The sequence below is a fragment of the Vanacampus margaritifer genome, chromosome 3 (genome assembly GCF_051991255.1).
Source record: "Vanacampus margaritifer isolate UIUO_Vmar chromosome 3, RoL_Vmar_1.0, whole genome shotgun sequence".
NCBI classification, from domain to species: domain Eukaryota; kingdom Metazoa; phylum Chordata; class Actinopteri; order Syngnathiformes; family Syngnathidae; genus Vanacampus; species Vanacampus margaritifer.
The window spans coordinates 17607718-17623181 of NC_135434.1; the positions used below are offsets into that span (position 1 = coordinate 17607718).

Below are 15464 nucleotides of genomic sequence, written 5' to 3' on the forward strand. Positions count from 1 at the left end.
CATATATATGACCCAACCTTTTCATACTTTCTCCAGGTTATATTCGCAACTCAAGCAGCTTATCGCCAAGAGGTTACCCCTCAGCTTCCACGCCTCAACAGTCAAGCTATGGAGGCAGCGGGGGTATGACGGGAGGCTATGGAACCGTTCCGATGACCAGTCTCGGGGTTCCCGGCTCACCCGGCTTCAGCAGCGCTTCCCCCACGGGATCCCCTTACAGTAAGACACTTGTGACTTCGAGCAGAGGTTGCAAATCTAGGTCCAGAAAGTAAAAACCCTGCCACAGTTTGGCTTTAGCCGCAGGTACTAGCTAGCTAAATCCCTAGCTAGCTCCAATGGTACTCATTTACCTGCTAGGGAGCTAGCACCAGTGGCTAAATTCAAACTGGGCAGGGTTTTTACTTTCTGGACCTGGATTTGCCACCTCTGACTGCCCATCATAGTATTGTGATGTCAAGACATGAGACTGACGTCAGGTTCTCCTCCACAGTCATGCCCTCCAGCCCGACCATACCAGGAAGCTCCAGCTCGTCATCATCTCTGTTGCCTTTCTCCTCTTTCCCATCCGCTGCTAAACAGAAGAGTGCTTTTGCTCCCGTGCTCAGGCCCCAGGGCTCCCCTTCCCCTGCCTGCCCCGCCTCGGGGGGGAACAGCTTCAGAGGTAGCCATCCGACTCACTATCTGACCCCGCTCTCTGAACTTACGAATGCAGTCTAACCCCTTCCTCTAACCACGACAAGCTTTGACTGAACAAGATTACAGAAAGTTGCTGGATGTGCAGTACTTTAATGCAAAATTAGTATCATAGATTTTGCATATTTTTTTCTCTCCAGCGATGACGGGCCTGTTTGTCCACCCGATGTAGCAAATCTACCCCAGACCACTGCTTCACTTAGCCCCTCTTTTGGCACTAAGAGGGCAGGGAGGATGGAAATTTGATCAATAGCAGCCACGATTAACTTTGCTACCTGAGCCCATCCCGCCATTCCGTAGTCCTCTTTTACGCAGGCGGATGAACGGGCAAATGTTAGAAACTATCCAAAGACAAGGCATCTTTCAAGAGGTATAGGAGATTACTTCAACCCTACTACAGACAGGCAACGTTTCTTTGCAAACCAGACTGGACCATGCAACACTGTGACATGAAGAAAACCACATGGTCCTAATTCAAACACAAGCTTCAAAAGCTCTGTCTTTTGTTCTGGCCTATTATCACATGCCAAATTCTTCGTTCTTCCATCACCTGCCCAAACCTTTGCCAGAGATGTATACACGAGCACTGAACATTTTTAAATGATGGACAGCTCTGATAAGCAGGGTGCTATTCGTCTGTGTATGGACACTTTAAACAGCATGTGTGTACACTGTCTGTGAGCTAGCAACATGTTTTGTAGTAGACTTTTTGAAGACAATTTACATTCCAGAAAAAAATAGACCCTTTATTTTTTGTTCTGATCTCTAAGATTTGACACGTGAGAATTGTCTCAAGGGTTATTACTAAAGGAATTCATATATTGATTTATTTAAGTACAAGCAATTTAACTTATTATAGCTAGTTTAGGGAATAATATAAACATGTTTTATAAAAGTGATTCTTTTTCCAACTGTTGATTAAGTTTATCAAACAACAATGCCATTCAATTTGAACATTTTTACTATGTGGATTTCATTTAAAAAATTTGACTTTGCAAGCTCTTTGCATAACTAGGATTAATGTTATGCATTATGAGTCTCGCCATAAAAGGTTACTGTCCTTGTATAAAGGAATAAGTTAGTTAGCCTTATTTCATGTGTAATGCATGCTTTGTTGAACCAATACGACGCTGTAATTATGTCATCCTACACTGCAAATTTGACACAGTAGCATAATGTTCACATTTTCAGCTTCATTCAACATGTTTCTGCAGAGCACATGTTAGTTACTATGCAGTACAGTCAATGAAAGCACAAAAAAAATCCGTACAAAATGGCTACAACATTATTTTTTAGTCACTGATATTAAACCACCACATGAATGCCGTTCTCAGGATGTGAAAACAAAGAACACACAAAGTTGAGGACATTTATAAATGTGTTTTTAGAGTTTGGTTAACTATTTATTTAAAACGATTAGCAATTTTAATATTATGTTTTGAACCCACCTTTCTTTAAAACGGTACAAACATGGTGCAAATGTGATTTGTATATCGCAAGGTGTAATTATATTTTGTGCTCCAAATAAAACAATGAAGCAAATCATTCATCTTTGTTTTTTAATTGTGTTAGTTCCTACTGCATGAATTTGAAATTGGCTTCCATTCATTACCAATTAAAGTGCCCATTCACCCTGCTGTTATTCTGTGGGTCAAAGTGACCCATTTGAAAGTTAAAGTAAATGTTGAAAGTATGTATAGACTTCTGCTTGGCTTATTGCGTATAATCAACATCCCCCAAAAATATAATTTGTATACATTTTTGTTGAAGTATTTTTGTTACTTTAAAAACAAAAAGGAGGACATATTTATTGAAATTGTTAGTGATGGAGTTAAAGAGAGATTTTAAAACATGTTGGGTTTTTTTACATTTCGGAAACTGTTTTGATAATTAAGTAAAACTCGGGTCAAAATGACCCAGGATATTTATTGCTGTTCCTGAGAAGAAGAAGAAGAAAAGAATCACAAGAGTACAAATGAAGTATTGACTTATAGTTAAGCAGGATTACACATGCACACAAATTCTGATACTTTTGGGTAATTACACATGACCCCGGGTCAAATTGACCCAGGATGTTATTACTAATCCTGTGAAGCAAGCATAACGCACGGGTTGAAATTAATTATCGTCTGTGTTATTAGTAAACGTGTGTCCACAGAAGAGTTTCTGACACTTTTGGACTATTATAAACATGCCACCGGGTCATTTTGACCCAGAAACATGTTTATGTTGTTCCAGAGAAATGGAGATGATACACTAGTTAAAACAAAGAACTGAATTTGGATCATACACATTTCTGACATGCTTAGATGGCTAAACACACCCCGGGGGCAAAGTGACCCAGGGACATTATTGTTGTTCCTCTTAAGCAAACATAACAGTCGGCCGGGTTGAGACATTCCTAGAGTGTTTTGCTGGATCTATTTGTGATCGGTTGAACTGTCACCTGTATGCTTGTGCAACCTTTATTTGTATAGCTAGCTGATGAGCCGCAGCATCTTAATTGTGATGCGAGTGTTAAAGACTGAGCAGAGCATGTCAAGATAAACAACAACACCCACTTCCATCCCCCATCATTTTCCTTTTCTCCTCTCCAATGAGCCTGCTTGTCTCTGAGGACTCCGCCTCTGGGGGCCCCAAGTGAGAACCACATGAGTCTCCCTCCAATGTGGCATCCTCCTCTCCATCTTTCACTCCCATGTAAGAGAACATGTGTCGTACGGTTTCCTTGCTTTTTTAAGTCTTTGTCTGGCACGCCGACATCCCCGCTTTGGCGCCTGTATCTGTTTTGTTCTCCTGAAATGGCCCTTCTCCGTTAATGTAATTAGCACTGGTAAAGGAGGGCAGTTAATTACCCACTCTATTTTGATCGGGTAATTAATGTAATGCCAGGAAACAGCAACTGTTTCATTAACGTAGCGCTCAAAGCAGTAAGGGGGCAGGGTAGCACCCATGCCTTTACATATTATATTTATGGATAAACATAGAATCAATCACTGGGATACATGGAGTTAAGCTACCTGGCAGTCATGTGACCTCGATAGTAGCTCTATCTTTCAAACCAAAAGAAAAAAATCTCTCTCCTCGACTACTCACTGCTTTGATATGGTGTTAATTTGCTGAGTTAAAGTCAGCTTTGTTCCTGATGCCACCGCATTCATCTTACTGAGTGCTCCTCCTGCCCAGCGGTGCGGGAGCCATATGCGCCTTCTCCACTTGACTGTTCTCACTGTTGCCGTTGTTGTGGCAGCAGCATCAGCGCCATTTACTGCCTTCTGATCACAGTTTGGATAAAGACGAGATGAGATGCCACCTGCTACAGAGGCGTTACACGTCACACTGCATGCACCGCTTGGAAGAGAACCCAGCATCTGCTCTAATGAGAGCAAAGACCATGTTATCTTTCATTATTGATACTGCATATGTATTGATGAGTTTCCAAGTTGAAGGCACAGTACTGTCACACAATAAACAGACGTGCTCTCTTTTTACTCTCAAGGGAGGTGTTTGTGTTTATATACCCAATTAGCCCTCTGGCCACAGCATGGCCATGCATTAGGCTGACATTAGCCCCGGGTGTATGCAATATGTGTGTGTCTAAAATATGCAGCACCCCTTTCTCATTTGAGCCATGCCTTATTAGGCAGTATGAGGATAAGCGTGACAGGGGCGGCCTACTGTTTTGTCAAAAAGATTGGCTTCCACGCACAGCCAGTGTCCTTTGACTTGAGCCGGTCAGTAAAACCTGCATTGTTGCCCATTAGACCATTGGACCCCAATTCCTTTTTCTAAAACGAATCCCCTGCCCCTTATGCCATTCCCCTGGGTGTCAGTAGAGTGGGGTGGCAGATGGGACCGACACAGAGCTGCCCCATGAGACCCTCCCCACTCCCCCCAACTAAATACACACACAAACACGTATAGGTGCACACACTCAGACATGCATGTATACACGTATGCATAAGTAGCACACGCACAGCCCAGCAGCAGCAGCAGCAGCAGCAACACACAACTTCCCTGCCCCCAGACACAAGCCTCATCTGTCAGCCTGCCTCTTTTGTCCCGAGCACAGGAGGATGTTCTGTGAACGCAGAGTGACGTCTCTGTCCCTACTACTCAATCTGTGCTCTGTCTACTTACGCGTTTGTGTGAGCTTGGCTCAAAGAGTTGAAAGGTAATCATGTCTATTGAATGATAGCCTAATATGGCCTTAAAGTAATTTATTATATAATGTTGCCCATATGATGGACAAACCCTGGATAAAGGGGCCAAAACTTCTACTCAAGTAAGAAGTCTGTTGCTTTAGAATAATATAAACCCAGTAAAAAAGTAGTCTTCCAAATAAATACTTTAGTAAGAGTATGTGTTCAGTGAAAAAAATAAAAGTATTGAGTAACTGGTGAGTAACATGATTTTTTTAAATCAGAGCATGAATGTCAAATAGATAAAACCTTAAGATAGGAATGTGCAACTTTGAATTTTCCCATTAATATAACTTAACTTAGAATAGAATTAGAATAATAAACACCATCTTTATAGTATATCATGAAGGGAAAAAAGAAGTAGTTTTGATTAGAAAAATCACATTGTGTTTTCTCAAGTTCAAAATGAAGTTCTTGTAGTTCTTTTGCCATTTTTTTAAGCCGACACTAATGACAATTGCTGTTCTTTTTCATAGTCCATCAATCCATTGTTTATAGCTACTGCTTTTCCTCACTCGGGTAGTGGGTGAACTGAAGCCTACCAATAAGATAGCTGTTGATTTCTGCCATGCTTCATTTGATTGGTGAAACACCTTCTTACCAGAAATAAGCCTACTAAAGCAAAAGTAAAAAAAAAAGTATGTTGCATTAAAACCACTCTGACAAGTACAATTGATCAAAAACGTTACTTAAGTAAAAGTAACGGCAAAATGTTGTTCATTACAACCCGTGGCTTTGCAGGTCCATATTAACTGCAACATTTTTGTCCATACAGGGGCTCATTGGTTTACGACAGAATTGTCAGAATGCACTGTATTCTACCACTGACCTAAGCTAATGCAGTAGTAACTTCGTAATTACAGTAAATATTTGCACTAAAAACACTTTTAGGCCTTAAAGCAACACCAAGAAACTTTGCGTTTATGTTGATTATGGTGGCACCATATGGGCAAAAGCAGTAATGTTATGCCTGAAGGAGGACCACATTTCCCATGAGGACAAGCGCATTACGTCGTTTTTCAGCTCACACCAGCGAGTGACAGCCTGGCCAATCTTGATTCTTGACTATCCTTTTATTTGGGTAGCCTCCCCTTTTCTTTTTGGTTTCCTCAGACAAAACCTTTCAGTTGTTTTGCAGCTTCTGCCAGGAAAGAAGTAATCGTGCGTCGACATTCAAATTGGACTTCTATCTTTAGAACGAATGGGGAAAGGGGGAAGTGGCATATGCCATGAAGCAGTCAGCAAATTTGTAGTTTTTTTGTGTGGCAGGGTTCCTACCATCTTCCTAAAAGTTGCTTAGTGCCAGTAAAAATGATACAGACCCCCTCAGGCCATAGCAAATATACCATTCAACTAGTTTTAAGTCCATTTTTCTATCAGAAGAGATATGAAATTATTTTATCAAGGTTGAAAAGTTCCTTAGTGCTACTTTAAATATAAACAATTACAGTAAGTGAAAACGAGTGGTAACTGAGCCAGCCTTCTTGTGCCACATTGCAATGTACCTCGAAACAAAACATGTCAGTATTGTAGTAAACCTTTGTGGAAAAAAATGCAAACAAGTAAACGTATGTTTTTTTTTATTTGGCTGTCATCAAAAAGCACAGGTCTGTTACATATCTATAATTTGAAGTTGCTTAGAAGACCTGATAAACATTTTGGGTCATTCCATGTCAAATCAATAAAGATTTTCAGATTTTTCTTTAGTGTGGTTGAAAATGTAAGGGAAAAAAACACAACACAAAGCATCTTTGTTCTTAATTTCAATTGGAGCGATATGGGTCAACAACACATTTTATACCTCCCCCTCGACTTCTATATCTTTGAAACTACACCACTGATTTAAAAATGGACATGATTTACATCATGACAAATTCCTCAAAAACTATTAGAGTATTAATGACAACATAACAGTTTTGTGGGACTATGAAAGAGCTTTAACATGATACAAAGCTTCCTAAGTAGTGCCGTTTCAAAGATGCCTAATGTCGAGAGGTACCTTGGCTGAAGGTTTATCTGCATATAACTTCCCAATTAAGAGGTTTAAAACTGTCCTGGTTTTCTTGGCTCTTGGTTGACTTTACATGTTTAACATATGCCTACTGCATGTAACCTCTAGCGACTTGTTTTGAATTTATCATCAGTTGAGTTGGTCATTAATAGACAACTTGTTTACTAAAAGGCCAATTAGCAAAGGTTCTAATGACTACAAACTCTTGCCAAATATTTTTGTCTAATTTAATTTGGGAACGATTTTACTGTCTAGTCACGTGTGCCATGTTTTCATAATAATGAGAGTCAGAGATACTGTTTACAAAATAATTGTGAGGAACTAAGTAGGTTTTACATAGTGATTTTGTGGCTCATGTGTATTATTCTTGTGCTGATGTGTGAAATGATAAGAGGTGACATATGTTTACTTTTATTTTTCTGTGGGTGCGGTCACTTTGCACCCACCTCTGTAAAGATACTGGTAGGATCTGGTTGTCGTCGTTCGTTTTACGGTATTATTTACAAACAGCCAAATAAGAGGGCTATGCATAATACATAATTATGGTCAGGCGCGCGCTTTGTTTAGGGTGCGCGCCCGCGGCGGAGGTGAGGAGAGCCCGCTTGGCGTGGGCGGGTGATTAATTACAGACTCGGCGTGTGACAGAGGTGAACTCCGTGGTGGTACTGTCTGCTGCCGACATGGAGGGAAAGTCTGCCTGGCTAATTGACCTGGCTTCTGTAAGGCCATCCATCAAGCGTGGCCCGAGTGGCCCCGTAAGAAACACATTATTCAGAGGTAAGTTAGTTAACCGAGGCCGCCATTCATTACCCGTATTAGCTTCTCTCCGTCTGTCTCAGCTAGCAAGTCGTGAAACTCGCCACTCCAATTGAATTAGTTGGCAACATAACACACACATTTGGAAAGCTGTCTCTCTTTTTCTCTCTTAAGTAGTGTCCTCATAAAGTCACATTTTCCTCATGTAAACACCTCGTGGGAAATTCCAAGGCAGCTTTGCGCTAAAGTAAAACAAAACAAAGGTGGGCAGGAGCTGAAAATATGACAGAATATGAATCATGTTTCAAACAACAAACTTAATGAACAGTTTGAAACGCTTAATATAAAGTAAGCTTAATGTCAGTTAATAGCAAAAAAAAAACTACGACCAATCATGAAAATTCACACTCAAATTTCAACTCATGCCCACTTCAACCTCTGAAAATATAAAAAAATAATAGCCACAATATTTGGGATTTTATGGACACGAACATTTTCCTCTCTCCCTGCGCTACTATAGCAAGGTGCATGGAGAGGCAAATGATAACCGTTGTGATATTTTTAGAGGTTGAAGTAGGTATAAGTAGAGATGTCCACATATAATCTGGTGATGATTGGGCAGTTTTTTTTCCTTCTTCTTTGAGAGAGCTCGGTATTGTTCATTCAGTAATCTTACAGATCGACATGTCATCATCATTGCTCTCTCTTTTTTTTTTTTCTTTTTTTTTGTATGTGCGTGTGAGTATGTGCTCATTAATTCACCTAAAACCTATTAAAAATCCCATACCGTTCACCTAAACCGAATACTTCAGAATCCCGCTAGAGTTGTGAAGTTGTCATGAGACCCGAGGAAGGATCAAAGAAAAGAAAGAAAAGTGAAATCCAGCACCGACCAGACATCACCTACTACCCACCGGGTTACCAACCAGAATCTTTTAACCAACCCCAGAAACATCTAAATTCCAACAAATTAGGGAGACCTCAAGAGACCAAAGGAAAGACTGAGGAAAGGAAGGAAGGAAGGATAGATGAAGCAGAGGATTGAGCACAGTTTTTGGACATTGTATATAATGTATATTCACATCAGTAACTTTGGGTTCACGCGTCCTTTGAATCCAGACTTCAAATCTGGCTTTTGTTTCCATGGAGAGAGGCCCTGAGCAAAGGCTGCTTCTGAACACACTTTTCGTAGCCTATATTGCTCTTCTTCTACACTTAAAACATGGAGGCACCCTACGTTCGGGCTCGGCAGAGTTTACTTTTTAAATGTAAGTACTGTATGTATTTTTGTAAACATTCACCAATTTTTGCTTTTGATGCCTGCAACACATTAAAAAAAAGCTGGGACAACCGCATATTTACCAGCTTGTTACAACTCCGTCCATTTTAACAACACTCAACACAAACAACACAAACACTAACTGTTGAAGCTTTGAATTCGTTGCCGTTCTTTCTTAATGTACAACTTCAGTTGCTTAACAGTCGGAGGTTGTCATATTTAGCGCTTCACTTTTTCGAGACAGGTCTGGACTGCAGGCAGGCCAGTCTAGTACTCACACTTATTTTTTACTACGGAAGCCACACTATTGTAACATGCAGAATGTGACTTGGCATTGTCTTGCTGAACTAAGCAGGGACATCCCTTTAAAAGATATCGCTTGTATGGCAACATGTTGCTTTAAACCTCTAAGTACCGTTCAGCGTTAATCGTGCCTTCACACATGTGCAAGTTACCCATGCCAAATGCCAATCGAAATCCGGTCTCTAAATTAGTATGAATTGTATTTTTTAAATACTTTTAGAAATAACTTTAGACTGTATAATCTGAAAGAATACTTCTTTGCCAGATCCACTCAAAATATAGGTAGGCATTTATGGTGTGTCATTTTACAGCACAGCAATGCCCTTCACTGCCTTCAAAAGGGCACATTTGGACTTGTTCTAAAGACATCTTTAATGAAATTTGATGCTGTTTTGATTGTACGAAAGAGGGTGAATCAAGTAATTTTCGCCATGACTGTTCAACTGCAAGTATGCAATCCTTGTGGGTGGTTTGGTTTAGGCCCCCAAAAGATGGAGTAGCGTGAAGTTGTTGCTCCTAAACCTGGTCTTGGCCCACATGTGCTTTCACTCTCCCAGTTATAGGAAAATATATTGGAGTTTAGTGAAGGCAGGGGGGGAGAAGGGATTACTCATCCCCCAAAGATGACTTGTCATATGGTGTGTCTCTGCTTGTGAAACACAAAGTTACAGTACGTGCATATCCTGTAATGATGAATTAGTTTTTACTATATTTTGAACATATACATTATTTCAACATTAGGTTCACCTTTACAATCTAATCAAGTACAAGACTGATAAAAATTTCCGTGCAAAGATAGTCGTCTTTTATTAACTATGCAGTTGAACCTTAAAGATTGAACATAATCTTTTCCAAGACTTCAGCTGTGCCCATCGAAATGTAAAATGAAATATAACCCATTCAGATGTTTATTTTATTCAGGGTTGTCACCTTCAAAGTTCAATATTGACCAATAGCTCACCTGTGAGGCTTGTGCTTTGAGTCCTGCTGCAGGCAAAATAAATAGCTCCCAATTATTGAAGGGTTGCTTGTCTGCATCCAGACTATACTCAAGCAAAATGTATATTTGGTGGGTTTCCGAAGATAAGATGTAAGCTCTCTTACCAGGGACAAATAGAACATTTCAACGAACACTATTCTGAGCCTGTTTGCCTTGACAGCTTATAAAATATGGAATACGGTTTGAAGTCAATCTAATCGCCTCCAAATCTGTCTATGCTTCTTAAGGCTTTACAACACCAACTGCCCCCTTAGGTCCTCCAACCATTTTTGGGCTATGAAGCATCCACGCATCTCGGAACTTAAGTTGATAGATTTGTCCTAATGCAAATATCTCTAGACAACTCTTGACTGATTTACTGTTTGTTTTTAAAATTAGATTTTAAAAACGACAGAAAAACGTCAGTAATATATTGAGGCAAATTATGTTTTTCTACGGAGTATATTTGAAGTACACTAAGTTCTTACATTATTTTACTGAAGTATAACTGTTCAGAGACAAAACAATAAATAAAACGCCTCTGTATAATGTGGTCCAGGTTGCACAATGCAAACTGCAATGATGAATAAATGTTAACTGAGTAGTAAGGCTCTGAGCATTGCTGTCTTTTAAAATGTCTTTTAATTACACCTTTCTGTGCAGGTGTACCTAATGTTATGGGAGTCCAGTGCATAGTCACAACTTTTGAGAGCAGATGGTACAGGAGAGCAGCCTCAAAGCGCCACCTACCTGTGAGTTTGTCATTTTCTCTGCCAAGTGCTGCGTTTCTTCTGTGGAAACATTTTATTGTTAGCACTAACTATATTTGTGGCAGTGTGTATTTGTTTATACTCCAACTAAACACAACATTATGAAAAAGTGCCTTCAGGTATTTTTTAACAATGTTTATTGTGATTATAGTTTACAGTGGTAAAGAGCTATACTACATGATTTTCTCATATTTTTGACTCTGGACTAACTAACAAATTAATTAACTACCTAGCTAACTAAAAAGAAAACATATTTTTTGGGACTATGTAATGGTTTGTAGTTGGTACACAAGTATGTGGATGCTCTTTAACTGAATTCTGTTTGATGATGATGTTATTGTTATCCCTTAATTAGTTTCACAAAAACACTAAAATTAGTCAAACTCACTATTTCTAGAACAGAATGTGAAATTTGTTAGTTCTCTGCATTTCTGAAGTGGAATTTTTTTTACGTAAAATATCCAGCGGTTACCAGCATTCAAAGTGCACATTATTAAAGCATGCCGCTGGGTTTCCTCTTAATTTTTATAACACGTAGTCAAATAGACTTTTCAAGCACTTTTTAAGCATTCTGTATACCTATCTGAATAATGTGATTGCATGTTATGAATGGTGTAATAAGCAGCGGTTTGGATGTAGCATACCAGCACTTGCAACACTGTGACGACAACCATTTGACACGTCCCCTGTACACCAACATGCTTGAATATGCAGGAGGATAACTAATCAAATAAATCCACTCGTTACGAAGGCTGCCGGTATTTCTGCTTTTGCATTAATTATGTCTGCATTAGCATATCAATCAGAGAAATCAGAGATCATGTAATTAAGGTTTAACCAAAAGCACCTGCTGCCTGTGAGTTGTGGTGTGCTTTGTGTGCGTGTGTGCGTGCGTGCGTTTCAGACCTAATCTAATCTGGCCTTTGACAAGATGCTCCCTCATCAATCCTGAGCTGTCGGAGTTCTGTTTTTTGTTTTGTTTTGTTTTGTTTTTGTTTATAGGCTTGGGTGGTGGCGTTTGGCAGACACATCCTACAAACTGTTGTCATGGTGATCAAATTGATTGGCAGGGACGCCTGATTAGAAAGGAAGAATAGAGGACAGGTGGAAGGAGGCGGGCTGTACATCTAGTTGAACAGATTGGGACAAAGTGAGGACTCGTTGGGTGTCACGAGGGGAGCCACTGTCTGTTTTGGCTCCACTTACACCTTGTAAAAGACGACTAGTAATTACTCCAACGGTCCATAGAGAGCATTGGAGTACTCTGAGCCTTTCACAATATCACCAGATGTTCTTGTTTCTGGTTTGATTCAAATTTAAAAATGAAAAGAATCAAGAAAAATCAATTAAAAAGCATTTATTTAAATTGACAGATTTTGCCACAGATTTTTGGCAGTACGTTTTATTTTTCCAATATGATTTAATGTCTACATAAACTCCTAAAAAAATAAATGTAAATAAAAAAAGGTGTTGTGAGAGCAACATCGCTGTGTGTAATATCGGAAACCTGCCATTAAGTAATAGACTACTATTGAAGTGGTGGTTCTGGTTGGGTGTGCGGGTTTGGCAGAGGAGGTTGACCACCTGTGGAGGAAAGATTGATGGAGCTGAAAGGAAGATGAAATAATTTGTGCAAAGGGAAAACCAGAGGAAGCCATTTGTAAGGAATCCATGGAAGAAAAATACACAGAGGAAAAGAAACGGTACGGGAGAAGAGATGAGGAATGAGAACGGGGAGGAGCGAGAAGAAGGGAATGGGACTCGGGGGACTGAGTCTCAACTGTTTGTGGTGACAGCCTCCGGCCTCTGGCCTCTTCCCCAACGCTTCCTGCTCCATTTCCTTTTCTTTCATTCCTCATTTTTGTCTTACTTTCTGAATTATTACTGTTTGCTCTGCTTGTGGTCACTCCCAGGTTTTGCCAGGTTCTCCCATCTTTGTTAAAAACAGAATTGGAAAATGTTCTTTGTTACTCGACACTTTATTGCGTAGTAGTAGTATTCAGTGCCCTATAGATTTCACAAGGTAATGTAGGCAATCCAATGCATTGATTTTGATTCTATTGACTTGATAGCATCACAAAGTTGATAGATTTTTTAGCTGTACCTCCTTAAATATACCATAAATCTCCTGATGCAGCCCCTCCCGTTATTATATTGAGCTCTGATGAATACATAAGCTATTTTACTGATGTGAAGTTTTTTTCTTTTTCTTTTTCCAGTTCAGGATATAGAAGCGATGCCTTGAAAGGCATCTTCGAAAGCTGTGTCAACTTGTCAAGTCTTGTTAGATGGATGATCTATTGCTCGATTTCCTGGTTGTGTCACATTCCCAGCCTTATTTCAAGATGCTAGACATCTACTTGCTTGCCTATAGTAACAAAAGGTTTTAACAGAAATGTTACGCATTTATCATTAATCTACAATTTGTGTCTGAAAATTTCCATGGTTGGTGTGGTATTTCTATATCCAAACGACAAGATGACAGAGCCGTATATATAGAGAGAGTTTGTGATTGGTCAACTGGTGGACACATGACCCTGCTGCTGGGATTTTGTATTGTTTCGCAATAGGCGTTTCCACTTTCATGTACCAATCATGCCTTGTTGCTCATCATAGTTGCTCACAACGACCGGGCAGCGGTATTATGATGCATCGGTTCTAGGAAGAAATTGTGGAAAGTGAAAGTCAAATGAGAAGACTGGAAAGCAAATAACACTTAATTGTTGTGCAAAGTAAAGTAAAATAACACGCTTTGAAGTAGGTGGGACTGCACAATGCAGCGTTCAAGAGTTTTTATTGAAAATAAAAATATAATTGATTTTATTTATAAGCCTGTACAAAGTGAATGGACTTAAAATAAAATTAAGATCAATTTAAACTCTTGATAAAACAGGGCCCATAATATGGAAATTAGTTATTTGGATTTTGTGTTGTAAATAAAGGTTGTAAATATTTTACATTCACAATTGAAAGCCATTGGTAAAAAATTCAAAGAAAATATGACATTTGGTTGTCAGTTACACTGAAATCACGTTTACATTTAAATTTAGGACCATATATATATTTTTAGGACAAACAAATTACAGAGGAACCTGTTATAACACATTCATTGATACCATGAAAAATTGGCTTTATTATCAAGTAGCTCGCTTGTTAAATCAGGAGCCAAAGACAGGAGATAAAGCAAATGCATGTAATCAGATCTCTTAATTGAACACATTGTGTTATGTATGAACACACTGATACATTTCCAGCATTCACAACGTTGAAAATCAAAATCCATGTACAGTAAAAAACAAACCATATTATACTAGTAAACCTCCCAGTATGATATATGCAGTGTACAGTATCAAGTATCAAGATCCTCCACATCGCCATTGTCCAAGCCATCTTTTCGTCTTTCACATCTTCAAAACGGGTCATTTTGATGACCCATGTGAGATTGAGAAAGAGTCAGGTGAGTGTGGAGGTTTCACTACTCGGCCAGGAACTGTAGGATGCTATTGCTCATGGCATTGTAAGCAGACACATTGTCATGGTGAAACAGCCACTGGTTGTAATACCACAACCCTCACCAAGCAAACACTGCAACTTTTTGTAAATATGCTGGATCATCGTCTGGTCCACACAGAGGCTGAAAACTTGTCGTTAGAGTTTAAAATATATCATTTGTAACACCGGTCCTGGAACTTTTCAGCCACACCTCATATTCTGTACCATGTCTCCAAGTCACTGATGGCGATGTGGATAAAGTGATGAATTTACCTGACTTCCGTGCCGGTTGTGTAGGCCCACTTGTAACCCACTGATTGTGTACAATAAATGTGCATGGTTATCTGCCTCTTGGTGTGGCTGGTGTTTGGTGACCAATCCAGGCTGTTCTCTATCTTTCACACCAAGTCAGCTGGGATAGGCTCCAGATCCCTGCCACCCTGAGAGGCATAGGAAAATGGATGGATGACAGGTGAGCTGTCTAGCCCATTGGACCTGAGCCATATGTCAATCATCTCGCCAGTCAATCACAGGCCATATACTGTAAGGACAATTAGAGTCTTTAGTGGTTCGCAAACTTTTTACATCAAGTAAAACCTAAAACCACCAAGTACCACCATAATGACCACAATAAGGATATATATACATCACTTTGAGAATCACTGACATACCATGTTTCTGTATTATGGGAGGAAACTGGAATGTCTGCAGAAACTCCAAACAAGAATGGTAAAACTGCACATAGAATGGCCCAAGTCAGGATTCCAACAAAGAACCGAGTGCTAGCTATTACCTTTAAAATTTGCTCTATCTCACCAGTTTGTTTCAGGGCTGAGCGGCGGGACACGAATAATCCTGGTATAAAAGTAAATGCATTGTCCCAAAAGGAGAAAAGAGGACTTTGTGGGCACCATTGAAAGTTTTTTTTTTTTTTCTTACAATCTGTACAGTTTCAGTTTAGTTGAGCTTCAGTTTTTTT

At 39.6% G+C, this 15464-nt stretch overlaps 2 protein-coding genes across 5 annotated transcripts in view; both read left to right on the forward strand.

Annotated features, from left to right (window-relative positions):
- ebf2 (EBF transcription factor 2) overlaps positions 1 to 2218 on the forward strand; it is a 39051-nt gene extending 36833 nt beyond the window's left edge. For both annotated transcript variants that reach the window (XM_077561241.1, XM_077561242.1), the window contains exons 14-15: positions 37 to 219; positions 491 to 2218. In XM_077561241.1, the coding sequence (XP_077417367.1) occupies positions 37 to 219; positions 491 to 717 (410 nt within the window). In that variant the 3' untranslated portion in view covers positions 718 to 2218. The remainder of the gene's footprint in view (positions 1 to 36; positions 220 to 490) is intronic.
- An 8668-nt stretch (positions 2219 to 10886) lies between these two features.
- Positions 10887 to 15464, forward strand: part of ank1a (ankyrin 1, erythrocytic a) — a 108976-nt gene continuing 104398 nt past the window's right edge. For all 3 annotated transcript variants that reach the window (XM_077562377.1, XM_077562379.1, XM_077562384.1), the window contains exon 1: positions 10887 to 10975. The gene's annotated coding sequence lies outside the window, so the exon portion shown is untranslated. The remainder of the gene's footprint in view (positions 10976 to 15464) is intronic.